The 19,155-nt window shown below is 40.7% G+C and overlaps 1 protein-coding gene across 1 annotated transcript in view; it reads left to right on the top strand.

The window, feature by feature from the left end:
• Nucleotides 1–19,155, top strand: part of LOC311231846 (phosphorylase b kinase regulatory subunit alpha, skeletal muscle isoform-like) — a gene marked incomplete at both ends in the record, with an annotated part of 218,579 nt that overhangs the window by 179,279 nt on the left and 20,145 nt on the right. The window contains 5 exons of the mRNA XM_084318467.1: nt 2,028–2,575; nt 4,144–4,188; nt 4,284–4,445; nt 12,392–12,445; nt 12,599–12,799. Coding sequence (XP_084174593.1) covers nt 2,028–2,575; nt 4,144–4,188; nt 4,284–4,445; nt 12,392–12,445; nt 12,599–12,799 — 1,010 coding nt within the window. The remainder of the gene's footprint in view (nt 1–2,027; nt 2,576–4,143; nt 4,189–4,283; nt 4,446–12,391; nt 12,446–12,598; nt 12,800–19,155) is intronic.

The following is a 19,155-nucleotide window of genomic DNA, read 5'->3' as shown; positions in this document are numbered from 1 at the left end:
TTGTGTATGTCCCTATGCCATAAATGTCATGATGTCATGTATGTCTTGTATGTCATAAATGTCACTATGAATTGAAAATGGGGGACCCTGATGTAAAAAAGACAAACGTCTTTCTCTGGTCTGCGTCCCCTTATAAAATTGTGTCTATTGAGCCGTACTGTATTGTACCCATTCTGCAATCTGTTAAATAAAGTTTTCATTCATTCATTCATTGTTTACATCAGGGTCCCCCATTTTCAATTCATAGTGACAAAGCAGCCAGCAATCACAGCACGTAAGTTTCACCACGGACATATGGACCTGTGATGTTTGTTTGGTTTATTTAAATCTTTTTGAGGCGTGCTGTCCTATAAATGCCAAGTTCCCTGGCTTATTCAAGAATATGTTGATCCCGACATGCGGGCCAGCCCAATGTTACATCAATGTTAAAAACACAAGATCATTTCAAGATTCAAGATTCAAGAGGTTTATTCATCACATACATACACAAGACATATAGTGAAATGAAGGTGGCCATGCACGCTTGAGCCTCTCTGTATGCGGAGGCGCTTGCCTGACCACAGCAGCTTGAACAGGCTATTATTGGGGTGGTGAGGCTATTATGCAGGCTCTGGATTTGCACCTCCTATTGTATAAGTCCTGCAGGGGTGGTAGTGCAATACCCGTAGTACGCTCTGCTGAGCGCACCACTCTCTATAGGGCCTTTCTGTCCTGGGCAGTGCAGTTTCCAAACCAGGCAGTGATGTTCCCAGTCAGGATGCTCTCCACAGCCCTGGAGTAGAAGGAGGGGAGTATCTTCCCCGATACTCTGTACTTCCTTAACTGTCTCAGGTGATAGAGGCGCTGCTTTGCCTTTTTCACGACAATGTCTATGTGTGTTGTCCATGTCAGGTCCTCTGTGATGCGGACTCCCAGGTACTTAAAACTGCTCACCCTGTCCATGACAGCCCCATTTATCCACACTGGCGTGTGTGTCCCCTGCTGTATTCTCCTAAAAATCCACGATCAGCTCCTTGGTCTTACCAATGTTCAGGAGTAGGCTGTTATCCCGACACCAGCGTGCCAGGACATCAACCTCCTCCCGGTAGGCCTTCTCGTCATTGCTAGAGATCAGCCCCACCACCACCTGTCGTCCGCAAACTTCACTATGGAGTTGGAGCTGAACCCGGCCACACAGTCATGTGTGTACAGCGAATACAGCAGGGGGCTCAGAACACAGCCCTGGGGGGACCCCGATGCTCAGGGTGATTGAGTTGGAGGTATGTCCACCCACCCTGACCGCCTGGGGCCTGTCGGTCAGAAAGTCCAGTATCCAGGCGCTCAGGGTGGGGTTCAGACCCAGATCGATCATCATCAGGGTGGGGTTCTGGCCCATCGTCTGGTGGGGACGATGGTATTGAAAGCCGAACTATAATCAATCAGCAGCAATCTCACATAGCCCCCCTTCTGAATGTCTAGGTGAGAAAGGGTGTTGTGCAGTACCTGAGAGACCACGTTGTCAGTGGACCTGTTTGTCCTGTATGCAAACTGCAGTGGGTCCATGGTACTAGGGAGGGAGTCACAGATGTAATCCTTGACCAGCCTCTCAAAGCATTTCATGACCACAGAGGTGAGTGCCACCGGTCTGTAGTCATTTAGGCCTGCTGGGGAGGAGGTTTTTGGTACAGGGATTATAGTTAGTTATAGACACCTTGAAGCAGGCAGGGACCATGGACTCGGCCAGGGATATGTTGAATATAGTGGTGAACACTGGGGCTAGTTAGTTAGCACAGGACTTAAGTATTCGTCATGTTATCCCATCTGGGCCTGCAGCTTTCCTAGTGTTCACCCCCATAAACGCTCTCCTCACAAAAGTTCAAAGCTTGTTAGCCTAGCTTCACTCCGTCCGGCCATAGCCTGTTCCATACCACGCCGTTAGCATTCACTCCAGGTCATCCTTCAGGTTCACTCCAGGTCATCCTTCAGGTTCACTCCAGGTCATCCTACAGGTCATCCTCGAGGTTCAAATATTCTTCGGCCTCAACAAGTGATCAAAACCTCCTCCGTTCTTGGTCTTTGGTCCTTACCGGGCCTCGCTAGGTTAGCCTGCATTCTGGTCAGCTCCAGGTGCCTGTCGGTCAGGACCCTCTCCAGGTGCCTGTCGGTCAGGGCCCTCTCCAGGTGCCTGTCGGTCAGGGCCCTCTCCAGCTGCCTGTCGGTCAGGGCCCTCTCCAGGTGCCTGTCGGTCAGGGCCCTCTCCAGGTGCCTGTCGGTCAGGGCCCTCTCCAGCTGCCTGTCGGTCAGGGCCCTCTCCAGGTGCCTGTCGGTCAGGGCCCTCTCCAGGTGCCTGTCGGTCAGGGCCCTCTCCAGCTGCCTGTCGGTCAGGGCCCTCTCCAGGTGCCTGTCGGTCAGGGCCCTCTCCAGCTGCCTGTCGGTCAGGGCCCTCTCCAGGTGCCTGTCGGTCAGGGCCCTCTCCAGCTGCCTGTCGGTCAGGGCCCTCTCCAGCTGCCTGTCGGTCAGGGCCCTCTCCAGGTGCCCGTCGCAGCCCCTCGCTCCGTCCCGTGGCCTCCCCCGTGAGCGAGGCGACCTCTCCAACGTTAGCCAAGGCTCCCGTGTGAAGCGTCCTCACCTCATCCATCACCGGTTCAGTAGCCGTTCCTATCTCCTCCGCCACTGAATGACGATAGGCGTTGAAGTGTTTGCCGAGTTGGTTTCCCATTGATGCCATAGATGTCGCTATGATTTTGCCAATGGCCAATAAGCTAGCTTCACTTAGCTCAACCCCTGCCGTGCCAAAACACGTCTTCACCCCATGCCGCCTGGCTCCGCTGTTTGCTTCCTATTTCTAAAAACATGTTAGTTTTTGCTTGGTGGTACAATTGGAACGTGAGTGCACTCAATAATAATAATAAACTTTGTTTATATAGCACCTTTCATACAAGGATTGCTGTTCAAAGTGCTGTACATAATGAAGACATAATAAAACAAGCAGCAAGAGCAATGCATAACACAAATAAAAACAAAATCAATCAACCAATATATTTTTATAATAAATAAGATTGCATGGGATCTCTGGGTGGCTGGCTCAATATCACCCTTGATTTCACCGAGTAGATCAAGAATTGCTTGAGCTGGCAACCTGTGTCTCCGGATGATTTCGGTCTCGCTTAAATCAAAAAGTGACTGATTGGGGGGATCTAACGTGTCCATTCTCTAAAAGTGATGGCAGGTCTTCTGTATCTCGCTGTCTCCTCTTTTAGCCTACCCATTTTTATTATGCTGGTGTTGCTGTGTGATCAGTTGTAAGAGGTTACCCACCTGGCTGATACCTGCATACTAATCCCAGGCCTATTCATGATGCAGTGCTAAGCATGTAGAATTAGGGATCCAGTGAAGGACTCTGGGTTAGGGTCCAAATCATCCAGCGATTGACTGGTAAAGGCATGGTTGCCCAGCTCTGCCATAGAGTGGTAATCCACAAAACCCTCATATTTGCTTGTTTTGGCAACTTCTATTGATGATAAGCAATCATTGCTGTTGCGTTTGGATTTTTTTTCCCATCTTGAAAATGTATGTTAACTACTGAGTTAGTCTTCTATTAATTTGAAACAAACAAATGTAAAATGCATCACTTCCTGTGTGCCGGGGGATCTTCATGGGCATGTCAACCAAGAATACAAATAATATTCATGAACTGGGTATAGAGGTAGAATCACTATTGTGTTATATTCATGTACTGGGTATAGAGGTAGAATCTATATTGTGTTATATTCATGAACTGGGTCTAGAATCACTATTGTGTTATATTCATGAACTGGGTATAGAGGTAGAATCACTATTGTGTTATATTCATGAACTGGGTATAGAGGTAGAATCACTATTGTGTTATATTCATGAACTGGGTATAGAGGTAGAATCACTATTGTGTTATATTCATGAACTGGGTCTAGAATCACTATTGTGTTATATTCATGAACTGGGTATAGAGGTAGAATCACTATTGTGTTATATTCATGAACTGGGTCTAGAGGTAGAATCACTATTGTGTTATATTCATTGATGATAAATAGTGGCAACATCTGCATTTATTTATATGAAAATGTTAGAGATTGTTACTGTAATGGAGGTATTGACATTTGACGGCTGTGTCTTTGTGTCTTCCAGTCCCTGTCTGTTCATTCACTGGACATTGACAACATTGAGTCGGGGGTGAGTTGGGACTATACAAGATGTTGCTTCTTACAGCTCACCACCTCATCACTATGTGACCGTTCAGCAGATCAGTGAAGTGTGTGTCTTTGTAGCGATACAGACTGCCGTCCATCGAGTTGTTCCGGGGAACCACGGAGTTCCTGCAGTCGAAGGACGGTCGTCAGGGCCAGTGGCTGCGGAGGCGCAGGCTGGACGGAGCGCTCAACAGGGTGCCACCCGGCTTCTACCAGAAGGTCTGGAAGATCCTCCACAAGGTGAGGAATTGAGTATACTCTCATATTCAGTCCAGTTGAATAAAGGGAACTGCGCTGTTTGTTTACATTTTGTTGATTTTTTATTTGATCCTATATTAGGAGAATTATAAGTATCATGTGTAGCAATCAAGCATCATGACCCTGTATTCCAGAGGATTGCACCTAAAAGCATTACCTAAAGGGCAATTTTACACAATTCCTGTGAGTCTATGGAACACATCTGTACGTTTTTTTCCCCAAAAATGCATTGTTTTGTATTTCTAATCAAGTACTCTAAAGCAGCATTTTTCCACTTCAAGATTTCAAGCTGTTTGTGGCTGTGCTCCGCCCATATTCGCAATGTGATTTGAGTGACAGACCCCCACCTGTAGCTCCGCCCATACTACTCTACTAACGTCAAAGTGAACCTAATACACAAACAAATATGGCTCAAGCATACGTTTTCAAATACAATACAATCCACCAAAGGGATGACACTGAAGCAGGTACCCATGCCATGCGATTTTGGGTATAGAGAAAACAAATGACAGGAAGAATAAGATTGCTATCTCACTCCGTCTAACACACACACACACACACACACACACACACACATACACACACACACACACACACACAGACACAGACACAGACACAGACACACACACACACACACACACGCACAGACACACACACACACACACGGTGCTTGTACTAACGTTAGATTTTCTTGGCGCAATAAACAGAGCTAAGATAACCCCCCCCCAAACACACACAAGGGACATAATCATTAATTTGCAATACACACAAGTAGGTCTACATATATACAACGAAGCACAGAGCTAAGATAACGTTAGCTAAGCTAGCAACAATTAGTTAGTTGTAAGCTGAATACAAGTCATAGGAACACCCACTTCTTCCCCCTTCCTACTGTAAGAAAGAGGAAAATCGCAAAACGCTACAGTAAAATAGTAACGTTAACACTTTGACTGCCTAAAAACGCTTAAACACGTCATTCCCGGCCATGCTCAAGTTGCCGAAGACGCTTTAAAGCGTCTTTGATATCAATATTTCAAAAATCTGGGACCGGATTCATATTTCCCCTCCGCTGGCCTGAGATCCACCAGGAGGACCCACTGAGCTCTCTGGCGGTTCAGGAGCGCCATCTGGTGGCCGATCGGCGCAATCGCTTAACAGGAAGCGCAGTAGAGGTTTTGCTGGACGGCCGTATTACTTCCGGGCACTCGGTACATGTCCCGGGACTCTGGCTCGTCACACTACACAGCGATCGATTGCCAATAACTCGATAAACAACATGATTTGGACGTATATACCATTATACAAGCTGGAGATGGACCGGGTAAATCGCCATCCCATAATGATAAAATTTCTACTCTACGATGATCGCCCAACGGTGCGCGGAGACTGGGGTGAGTTTTAGCGTGTAACGTTACCGTCTTCGATACTAACTGCTATTATCAACATTTGACCCACATTAGATGATTGGTATAACGCTGCCCACGGAATTATAAACGCCCCCTAGCCCATCCGGTCAACATCAGATGACGTGTAGTAACTTCTAGAAGTACGTCTAGTTGGAATTTTTTATATCGCGCTGATTGCCATAAAACTGTATTGCATCATCAATATAATGTATTTGGGGCTATAGATCACGTTCTGGAGAAAGCTGCAGAAAGAGATGAAAACATACTTACCGTAATTCCTCTAATAGTAACCCCGGCTTGTATTTGTTTCAACTGTAGCGGGTACCAGGCTTGTATTAGGAGGAGGCCTGTATAAGAGGGAGGCCTATATTTCAAATTTTCAAACGGATCATAATGAATAAATCAACATTTTGTGTCAGTTTGAACCCAGTAAAATGTACTGGGTTCATTTATTGAAACCAAGTACTGTATGAAATAGTAAACAGTGCAATTACAGGTGGTCACTGGTCATTTCAACGTTTTCAAAGTGAAATCAAGTAACTAGCTCAGTATGCAGCTCAGTATATTAGTAACCCGGCTTGTATTAGGAGGCCGGCTTATAATTGCTTAGCTCAAGAGCGCACCCGGCCATTAATAGAGACCCGGCTTGTATTTGAGACCCGGTTACTATTAGAGGAATTACGGTATACATTAGACCATACTTTACTATGAATATGTGAATGAAAAAGTTTAACGTTGCTACACAATGAACAATACATATAGGACTTTGAATGGGCCCTAATAATGGCAATGTAGCAATAGAATTTAAAAAGTTATAGCCCTGCAAAGAAGGGGAATTTCTCCATAGACAAATAGAGCCGGCAACCTACGGTTGATAATGAATTTAACCCATGGCAGCCAAAGTGTTAATACACGTAAGTGCGTAACGTATATTGACACATGTGCAGACAGTTGACAGTTGCTGAGTAATGATTTGACAACTTCTGTCCATAATAAATATAACCGACAGTGAATCAATGGCCAATGGCTCAGCTTCAACTCCCATATGAAATGCACGCACACACACACAGAAGAATACCGCAATACACAAACGGATGAATGAACGAGGTCCTACTGCTAATTAACTAACTACAACGTACTGTATGTACTTACTGTTTCGATGCTTTCTTTCGGTCCCGAAGACTTGGTACAGGCTAGCTCCCTTCTTTAGCAACAGCCAGGAAATCACGGCAGCATTATAAAGTCCTTTGTCTTTGCAAAAATCCAAAAACGAACTTGGCCCATTGCTTGTGGAGCACGATATCATTATCACCTTATGTTATGGATGGATCATCACCGTTTGTCCTCTTCCTCTTCATAATAATATCCAATAGTTCGCCGTTGTAGGCGATCGTCCAGCTGTAGTCTGGGGAGCTCTCAACTCGGCGACAAATAATGTTACCTCCTCGGCCGGTTTGACTATAGTATTTTTATGATTTACCAGAAGTGCTGAGTCCAATGTAGTCTGGTGAAAACGCATGTTATCATCCATAAGTGTGATTGTTTTGTCCTCTTCTAATAGTCTCCACAAGTCGCGATCGTCATAGCTCACAAACTTGGCCCATTGATGACGGATCACGACATCATCAGGAAATGAATGCAAGGACATATTCGCTGCTTGACAGTCAGGAACAGCACAACATATCTTGCCCGTTTTGCTCATAACGTTTTTAAATGCTAACCCAATGCTAACTCACTGTTAAACTTCAATGCCACACATTTGCTTGCGTACTGCAATAAATAATGGTTTAGTGTGTGTAGAGGGGGCAGGCATTATTATGCAGATGAGAATTCTTGGACGTCAGAGGTACGCGTAGTTTCAGAATGACTCAGTTCAGTGAGGGAGAATCTAGTGACCTGTGAATTGGAAGAATGCGCCAAAATGAGAATTAGAGACATAGACCCCATTGATACAAACCCACATTGCTAGAAAACAATGCTAAATAGTTCCCCTTTAAAACACTTATTTCCAAAGTGGTCCTCGATGGAAAACATAAAAACACAATAAAAACACAATACTTGGCTTCCATTAAGTTAACGAAATCACTACACCCGGGGCTAAGCCTAATAGCCTAGCTTTAGAGCACACCCCTAACCACGGCACGCTAACACCCTCTACAAGAGGCACTGCACATCAAACAATGCACACAATCAACCAGCTCTGCAACCAACGTGAACACAGGGGACCACCTCCCTCATCATTAAGCGTTCTGGGTCAGTGAAGAGCGCTATATAAATCCAAGTCATTATTATTATTATTATTATTATTATTATTATTATTATCACCCCACCACCCTAACCCTGACCTAACCCTAACCTAACCCTAACGTGAACACAGGGGACCACCTCCCTCATCACCCCACCACCCTAACCCTAACCTAACCCTAACCTAGCCCTAACCTAGCCCTAACCTAACCCTAACCTAGCCCTAACCTAACCCTAACCTAACCCTAACCTAGCCCTAACCGAACCTAACCCTAACCTAACCCTAACCTAACCCTAACGTGAGCACAGGGGACCACCTCCCTAATCTACTTCACCCTGCCACCCTCCAATTAGTTAAGATATAACAGGCCTGAAATATACAACAATATACAACAATACAAGGATATACACCCTAATACAATATGATTTACAAAATATAATATGATATACAAAATACAATATGATTTACAAAACATAATATGGTATACAAAATATAATATGATATACAAAATACAATCTGCTATACAAAATACAATATGATTTACAAAATATAATATGGTATACAAAATACAATCTGCTATACAAAATATAATATGCTATACAAAATACAATATGATATACAAAATACAATCTGCTATACAAAATATAATATGCTATACAAAATACAATATGATATACAAAATACAATCTGCTATACAAAATACAATATGCTATACAAAATATAATATACTATACAAAATACAATCTGCTATACAAAATATAATATGCTATACAAAATATAATATGATATACAAAATACAATCTGCTATACAAAATACAATATGCTATGCAAAATATAATATGGTATACAAAATATAATATGATATACAAAATACAATCGGCTATACAAAATACAATATGATATACAAAATACAATCTGCTATACAAAATACAATATGATATACAAAATACAATATGATATACAAAATACAATCGGCTATACAAAATACAATATGCTATACAAAATATAAGATGTTATACAAAATATAATATGATATACAAAATATAATATGATATACAAAATACCATATGCTATACAAAATAGAATATGATATACAAAATATAATATGCTATACAAAATATAATATGATATACAAAATATAATATGGTATACAAAATACAATCTGCTATACAAAATACAATATGCTATACAAATTATAATATGCTATACAAAATATAATATGGTATACAAAATACAATCGGCTATACAAAATACAATATGCTATACAAAATATAATCTGCTATACAAAATACAATATGATATACAAAATATAATCTGCTATACAAAATACAATATGCTATACAAAATACAATATGCTATACAAAATATAATATGATATACAAAATATAATATGCTATACAAAATATAATATGATATACAAAATATAATATGGTATAAAAAATACAATCTGCTATACAAAATACAATATGCTATACAAAATATAATCTGCTATACAAAATACAATATGATATACAAAATATAATATGATATACAAAATATAATATGATATACAAAATACAATATGCTATACAAAATATAATATGATATACAAAATATAATATGCTATACAAAATATAATATGATATACAAAATATAATATGGTATAAAAAATACAATCTGCTATAGCAGGGGTGGCCAACCAGTCAGAGACTAAGAGCCACAAAAAAATGACTGTGGTACCACAAAGAGCCACACCATATACCAGCGTTTCTCAACCTTTTTTTTCAGTCACGGCACCCTTCATGTGTTTATAGGTCTCACCCTCTGGCCTCTGAAGTTGCTAATGTCTTTTTTATTTGGGCCTCACAGGGTTAAAAGTACCCTGTGAGACCCACGGTTGCAAAATTACAAAATCACTTTTAGCCATTTAAAAAAATAATGTTTATTTAAAAAATGTTAAAGGGGAACTATTTTACTATTTCTTTCACTATTTGGGCACTTTTACACAATTCCTGTGAGTCTATGGAACACCTAGGTTTTTTTCAAAAAAAATGCATTGTTTTGTATTTCTAATCAAGTACTAAAAACCGCATTTTTCTACCTCAAGATCTTAAGCCGTTTTGAGGCTGGGCTCCAACCACTGTGTGGCCTGGTGCCAACTGCCACATCAACTGCCACATTATTATGCAGCTGAGAAATCTCTGACATCACAGATATGCACATTTTCAGATGACTCAGTTCAGTGAGGGTGAATATTGTGAGAGGAGAATTGGAAGAATTCGCCAATATGAGAATTAGAGACATATATCCTATTAATATAAGTCCACATAGCTAAGAAACAATGGTAAACACTGAAAAAAGCCATTTATAAGATAGTTCCCCTTTAAGCACATGTATAGTCAATTGGTCCTGTTGTTCAGCCTCACAATGCTATTTGATAGTAAATGTGTTTATATGTCCCACCCTCTGGCCTCTGAAGTTGCTAATTTCTTTTTAATTTGGGCCTCACAGGGTTAACCTCTTAAGCCAGAGATATACAGTAAAAGTGTATATTTTCAGCATTATGTTTGTTTACCAATTATTTTAACTGTTATTAGTGAAATATAAGATTATAGAAATCTCAGGGCATTGAGTCGGAAACCGGCGCATATTGACAGGAGGAAGTGGCACAGCCAAAAGTGAGTGTAGTCTTTTGAAGGAAGAGACTCAGGGCTTTCAAATTTCGAAAAACTACCCTACCCAGCTCACACCAGCCCCTGTCAATCATCTGACTTCTGGATTTACTTTTTAATTTCTCTTATTTTTTGGGATTATCTCCCACAAACCTGAACGTTATTGCCATAAAACAGAACGCAGTTAGTTTCTCTACCTTTCTGTGAACGTCTTGCAAAAAACGGTGTTGCAATATGATGAAAAATGGTGGAGAAATTTACATTATAAAAAAGATGGCAGAATTCAGTACTGTATCTACAAAACCTTCTGTTTAATCATCTTCCCTTTATTCATTTGCTTAGATTTTTCAGGTCTGGTCAATTTTAGCATGGTGTTATTTACAGTCAAAGATCATTTTTAAATAGAATTGATATTCTCCTTTGGTTCATTACAATTTACTCAAGCCTAGTAACAGACACACTATTTCTGACACTGATCCATATATGTCCCTAGATTCAGATACCAAGAACATGCAAATGGACCATTTAAAAAAAAATTGTAAATGTTTATTCTACGTCCTTATGGAATGAGTGACATAAAAAAAAAAATTTTTTATTTTTTTTTATGGATGGAAGAGCCGCACATTGACGGGCAAAGAGCCGCATGCGGCTCGCGAGCCGCGGGTTGGCCACCCCTGTGCTATACAAAATACAATATGCTATACAAAATACAATGATATACAAAATATAATCTGCTATACAAAATACAATCTGCTATACAAAATACAACCTGCTATACAAAATACAATATGTGAAAGTGGACTTAACGTGCCGGGGTCGGCTCTGTGGCGTGCCCATCCTCGGGGTCTGCTCTGTGGCGTTAAGCCTCCCCTCCTCAGCACTAACAGGAACCTGGGGGGGGGGTCCGCTGGCTGTCTGTCTTCATCGCCGGCGGTCCTAACTGACCGTGACCTCACTCCCCCCAACATCTGATACAGCTGACACTGTAGCGAGGTGCTCCCAGCCCGACACGAGAGTCCCACTGTCTTAGTGTTCAGCGTCTCATCCCCGCCCGAAATCAGTCTCACCTGCGTTCAATCAGGGAGCCCCTGCTCCTGACGTCATCGCCCTGCAGCTCATTCACATCACACTACTATAGAATAACGCTGATTCGAGTATTAAAAACTCAAACGAATATTCTGTGGGTCAGTCTCCCATCCAATCCATCCATCTATGGAGCAGCTCCAGACTTTATACTGGTTTGAGTTTGAGTACTTACTTATTTAGTATCTGGCTTATTTGGTATTTGTATCACAGCCTGTATCAATACCATTGTTATTGTGGGCAATGTATAGTGATGGTATCATATGGTGAGTTACTCTGTGACCCCTATGTGACCCCTATGTGACCCCTATGTGACCCCTATGTGACCCCTATGTGAATGTATGGTGATGGTATCATATGGTGAGTTACTCTGTGACCCCTATGTGACCCCTATGTGACCCCTATGTGACCCCCATGTGAATAATGTATAATACTTAAATAACGGGGACATAAAGTTTGCATTAGTGACCTTAGAAAGGTGACTTTTTCAGGCAGTAATAATAATAAAAATAATATTAATAATAATAATAATGTCTTTCCCAGTGCGACGGCCTGTCCATTGAGGGATATGTCCTTCCATCATCCATCACCAGAGAGGTAAAGAGCCCTTCCTTGTCTGCCCTGATAGATTCGTCCAGCTTATCCCCTTTCTACCTCCATGTTTCTATTTGTTTCTTTCCCTCCGTCCCTCTTCATTTCCATTATCTTTCATCCCGCTCGTCCCCCCCCCCCCCCCACCCCCATATCCAGATGACGGCAAAAGAAATAAAGTTCTCTGTCGCCGTGGAGATGGTGCTGAACCGGGTGCCCCAGCCGGAGTACCGGCAGCTCCTAGTGGAGGCCCTGCTGGTCCTCACCATGCTGGCTGAGGTGGAGCTGGACACCATCGGGTCGGTCGTCCAGGTGGAGAAGATCGTCCAGATGGCCAGCGACATGTTCTACAAGGACCAGGTCAGCGTCATGTGTCTTTATTGATATGTTCTACAAGGACCAGGTCAGCGTCACGTGTCTTTATTGATATGTTCCACAGAGACCAGGTCAGCATCACGTGTCTTTATTGATATGTTCTACAGAGACCAGGTCAGCGTCACGTGTCTTTATTGATATGTTCTACAGAGACCAGGTCAGCGTCACGTGTCTTTATTGATATGTTCCACAGAGACCAGGTCAGCGTCACGTGTCTTTATTGATATGTTCTACAGAGACCAGGTCAGCGTCACGTGTCTTTATTGATATGTTCCACAGAGACCAGGTCAGCGTCACGTGTCTTTATTGATATGTTCTACAGAGACCAGGTCAGCGTCACGTGTCTTTATTGATATGTTCTACAGAGACCAGGTCAGCATCACGTGTCTTTATTGATATGTTCTACAGAGACCAGGTCAGCGTCATGTGTCTTTATTGATATGTTCTACAGAGACCAGGTCAGCGTCACGTGTCTTTATTGATATGTTCTACAAGGACCAGGTCAGCGTCACGTGTCTTTATTGATATGTTCTACAGAGACCAGGTCAGCGTCACGTGTCTTTATTGATATGTTCCACAGAGACCAGGTCAGCGTCACGTGTCTTTATTGATATGTTCCACAGAGACCAGGTCAGCGTCACGTGTCTTTATTGATATGTTCTACAGAGACCAGGTCAGCGTCACGTGTCTTTATTGATATGTTCCACAGAGACCAGGTCAGCGTCACGTGTCTTTATTGATATGTTCTACAGAGACCAGGTCAGCGTCACGTGTCTTTATTGATATGTTCCACAGAGACCAGGTCAGCGTCACGTGTCTTTATTGATATGTTCCACAGAGACCAGGTCAGCGTCACGTGTCTTTATTGATATGTTCCACAGAGACCAGGTCAGCGTCACGTGTCTTTATTGATATGTTCCACAGAGACCAGGTCAGCGTCACGTGTCTTTATTGATATGTTCTACAAGGACCAGGTCAGCATCACGTGTCTTTATTGATATGTTCTACAGAGACCAGGTCAGCGTCACGTGTCTTTATTGATATGTTCTACAGAGACCAGGTCAGCGTCACGTGTCTTTATTGATATGTTCCACAGAGACCAGGTCAGCGTCACGTGTCTTTATTGATATGTTCTACAAGGACCAGGTCAGCATCACGTGTCTTTATTGATATGTTCTACAGAGACCAGGTCAGCGTCACGTGTCTTTATTGATATGTTCCACAGAGACCAGGTCAGCGTCACGTGTCTTTATTGATATGTTCTACAGAGACCAGGTCAGCGTCACGTGTCTTTATTGATATGTTCTACAGAGACCAGGTCAGCGTCACGTGTCTTTATTGATATGTTCTACAAGGACCAGGTCAGCGTCACGTGTCTTTATTGATATGTTCCACAGAGACCAGGTCAGCGTCACGTGTCTTTATTGATATGTTCTACAGAGACCAGGTCAGCATCACGTGTCTTTATTGATATGTTCCACAGAGACCAGGTCAGCGTCACGTGTCTTTATTGATATGTTCCACAGAGACCAGGTCAGCGTCACGTGTCTTTATTGATATGTTCCACAGAGACCAGGTCAGCGTCACGTGTCTTTATTGATATGTTCTACAGAGACCAGGTCAGCGTCACGTGTCTTTATTGATATGTTCTACAGAGACCAGGTCAGCGTCACGTGTCTTTATTGATATGTTCTACAGAGACCAGGTCAGCGTCACGTGTCTTTATTGATATGTTCCACAGAGACCAGGTCAGCATCACGTGTCTTTATTGATATGTTCTACAGAGACCAGGTCAGCGTCACGTCCTACGTGTCTTTATTGTTTATTGTTTTTATTTTCCTTAACCCTTTCACTGCCACACGACAGAAGGTTAACCCTTTCACTGCCACACGACCAGTGATGTCAGTAACCAGGCATGCGTTCTTCATGGGACGGGGGTAGACTACGTGCAACCCCAGATAAGTACTCGCTATTTGCATATCAATAGCGCCGGTCGTCAGGTGTGTTAAATACGTTATCAGATACATTCACACCTAACTTGTTGTGAATGACATGTGTTACATTCCATTCGTAGAGGCAATTAGGCACTGTCTGTAGTCTGTGCTCAAGCGAGGGGACATTAAATGCGCATTCGCGGGAGCGCGCGCATTCGCGGGAGCGCGCGCACGCGCCGGGAGCGCGCGTGCACGTGGCGCCATTAGGTGCGTGCAATCCCAGTTGATTCCAATAACGCACCACTGCCAGTAACTAGTTACTCTAATCTGATAACTTTTTCAGTAAATAGTCATCTAACTTACTTACTTTTTACAAGCCAGTAATCTGATTACAGTTACTTTTCCAAGTGGCTGTGAGTTACTATTTAGTCACTATCTCATAATGCTGATGATAAGAGAGCCAGGGGTACAGTCAGCTAGACCGGAGATGGGACGTGCGCTCGCACACGCACACACAGCCACACACACATGTTTACGTTTATAGCTGATTTTAGAATGGCTTCAGCATGAAGTTAAATCAACTATCCAGTTCGTTTTTTATAGTGTACTTGATTGATTGATTGAAAACTTTATTAACAGATTGCAGAATGGGTACAGTACAGTACAGCTCAAAACATACAATTGTTAAGGGGATGCAGACCAGAGAAAGACTTTCGTCTTGTTTACATCAGGGTCCCCCATTTTCAATTCATCATATATCACTTTGGCTACTTGAGAGAGAGTGAGAGTGAGAGTGAGATAGAGAGATTCATGTTACGCGCGACTTGCGGAGTACGCACTGAGTCCGTTGTCTCAGAATGGATTTGGGAGAGAGAGAGAGAGAGAGAGAGAGAGAGAAAAAACTGTTGTCATTCTTGTGGCAGCAGCAGGGACGACGACGACCACTTCGTAACCTAGTTACTTTCAAAGTAACTAAGTTACTTTGATACTTTGATAATCAAGTAATCAGTCAAGTAACTAGATTATTTTTTAAAGGAGTAATCAGTAATCAGTAATCAGATTATTTTTACAAGTAATCTGTGGCATCACTGCCACACGACAGAAGGTTAGCCCTTTGCTATCACACAACCGACGGCGATGCTCCATCATTAGCATCATTAGCTGAGCTGAGCAAATGATGCTAATGATGGAGCATCGCCGTCGGTTGTGTGATAGTAAAGGGTTAACCTTCTGTCGTGTGGCAGTGAAAGGGTTAAAAGTGATTGTGCAAGCTATGGTGTACAGTTAGCCAATCTAACTAAATGTAAACAGTTTTTAACAGTTTAAAATGTTCATTTTCTATTGGCAGAGCTTTCAGTCTTGACTTGGAGTCATGCAGACCTTATATATATACTATATATATGTATATATTATTAAAATATATATTGGTGCAAGTGCTTTTTGGAAACGCACTCTGCCCGAAGTGACCTCCACGACCAAATTAATTTGAAAGAAATTAGAAAATGTTGGTGGTAATGACTTTTAATTGCATTTATGTATATTATAGTATCACAAACAGGGGCCTGGGTTCATTTCAGAGGTGTGGAGAGACTGACAATCTGATGAGCTTATAATATAACGACTAGAGACCTGTAGGTTTACATGCCGATTTTAATATAATGACTAGAGACCTGTAGGTTTACATGTAGATTATAATATAACGACTAGAGACCTGTAGGTTTACATGCAGATTATAATATAATGACTAGAGACCTGTAGGTTTACATGCAGATTATAATATAATGACTAGAGACCTGTAGGTTTACATACAGATGATAATATAATGACTAGAGACCTGTAGGTTTACATGCAGATTATAATATAATGACTAGAGACCTGTAGGTTTACATACAGATTATAATATAATGACTAGAGACCTGTAGGTTTACATGCAGATTATAATATAATGACTAGAGACCTGTAGGTTTACATGCAGATTATAATATAATGACTAGAGACCTGTAGGTTTACATACAGATTATAATATAATGACTAGAGACCTGTAGGTTTACATGCAGATTATAATATAATGACTAGAGACCTGTAGGTTTACATGCAGATTATAATATAATGACTAGAGACCTGTAGGTTTACATGCAGATTATAATATAATGACTAGAGAGACCTGTAGGTTTACATGCAGATTATAATATAATGACTAGAGACCTGTAGGTTTACATGCAGATTATAATATAACGACTAGAGACCTGTAGGTTTACATGCAGATTATAATATAACGACTAGAGACCTGTAGGTTTACATGCAGATTATAATATAATGACTAGAGACCTGTAGGTTTACATGCAGATTATAATATAATGACTAGAGACCTGTAGGTTTACATGCAGATTATAATATAACGACTAGAGACCTGTAGGTTTACATGCAGATTATAATATAATGACTAGAGACCTGTAGGTTTACATGCAGATTATAATATAATGACTAGAGACCTGTAGGTTTACATGCAGATTATAATATAATGACTAGAGACCTGTAGGTTTACATGCAGATTATAATATAATGACTAGAGAGACCTGTAGGTTTACATGCAGATTATAATATAATGACTAGAGACCTGTAGGTTTACATGCAGATTATAATATAATGACTAGAGAGACCTGTAGGTTTACATGCAGATTATAATATAATGACTAGAGAGACCTGTAGGTTTACATGCAGATTATAATATAATGACTAGAGAGACCTGTAGGTTTACATGCAGATTATAATATAATGACTAGAGACCTGTAGGTTTACATGTAGATTATAATATAATGACTAGAGAGACCTGTAGGTTTACATACAGATTATAATATAATGACTAGAGAGACCTGTAGGTTTACATGCAGATTATAATATAATGACTAGAGACCTGTAGGTTTACATACAGATTATAATATAATGACTAGAGACCTGTAGGTTTACATACAGATTATAATATAATGACTAGAGAGACCTGTAGGTTTACATACAGATTATAATATAATGACTAGAGACCTGTAGGTTTACATACAGATTATAATATAATGACTAGAGACCTGTAGGTTTACATACAGATTATAATATAATGACTAGAGAGACCGGTAGGTTTACATGCAGATTATAATATAATGACTTGAGAGACCTGTAGGTTTACATGTAGATTATAATATAATGACTAGAGAGACCTGTAGGTTTACATGCAGATTATAATATAATGACTAGAGACCTGTAGGTTTACATACAGATTATAATATAATGACTAGAGACCTGTAGGTTTACATGCAGATTATAATATAATGACTAGAGACCTGTAGGTTTACATGCAGATTATAATATAATGACTAGAGACCTGTAGGTTTACATGCAGATTATAATATAATGACTAGAGAGACCTGTAGGTTTACATGCAGATTATAATATAATGACTAGAGAGACATGTAGGTTTACATGCAGATTATAATATAATGACTAGAGACATGTAGGTTTACATGTAGATTATAATATAATGACTAGAGAGACCTGTAGGTTTACATGTAGATTATAATATAATGACTAGAGACCTGTAGGTTTACATGCAGATTATAATATAATGACTAGAGAGACCTGTAGGTTTACATGCAGATTATAATATAATGACTAGAGAGACCTGTAGGTTTACATGCAGATTATAATATAATGACTAGAGAGACCTGTAGGTTTACATACAGATTATAATATAATGACTAGAGAGACCTGTAGGTTTACATGTAGATTATAATATAATGACTAGAGACCTGTATGTTTACATGTAGATTATAATATAATGACTAGAGACCTGTAGGTTTACATGTAGATTATAATATAATGACTAGAGACCTGTAGGTTTACATGCAGATTATAATATAATGAGTAGAGACCTGTAGGTTTACATGTAGATTATAATATAATGACTAGAGACCTGTAGGTTTACATGTAGATTATAATATAATGACTAGAGACCTGTAGGTTTACATGCAGATTATAATATAATGACTAGAGACCTGTAGGTTTACATGCAGATTATAATATAATGACTAGAGACCTGTAGGTTTACATGCAGATTATAATATAATGACTAGAGACCTGTAGGTTTACATGCAGATTATAATATAATGACTAGAGACCTGTAGGTTTACATGCAGATTATAATATAATGACTAGAGACCTGTAGGTTTACATGTAGATTATAATATAATGACTAGAGAGACCTGTAGATTTACATGTAGATTATAATATAATGACTAGAGACCTGTAGGTTTACATGTAGATTATAATAGAATGACTAGAGAGACCTGTAGGTTTACATGTAGATTATAATATAATGACTAGAGAGACCTGTAGGTTTACATGTAGATTATAATATAA

Source organism: Notolepis coatsorum (genome assembly GCF_963971535.1).
Source record: "Notolepis coatsorum genome assembly, chromosome: 7".
NCBI classification, from domain to species: Eukaryota; Metazoa; Chordata; class Actinopteri; order Aulopiformes; family Paralepididae; genus Notolepis; species Notolepis coatsorum.
The sequence above is the reverse complement of the archived record's forward strand: the minus strand, read 5'-3'. Positions and strand labels throughout refer to the sequence as shown.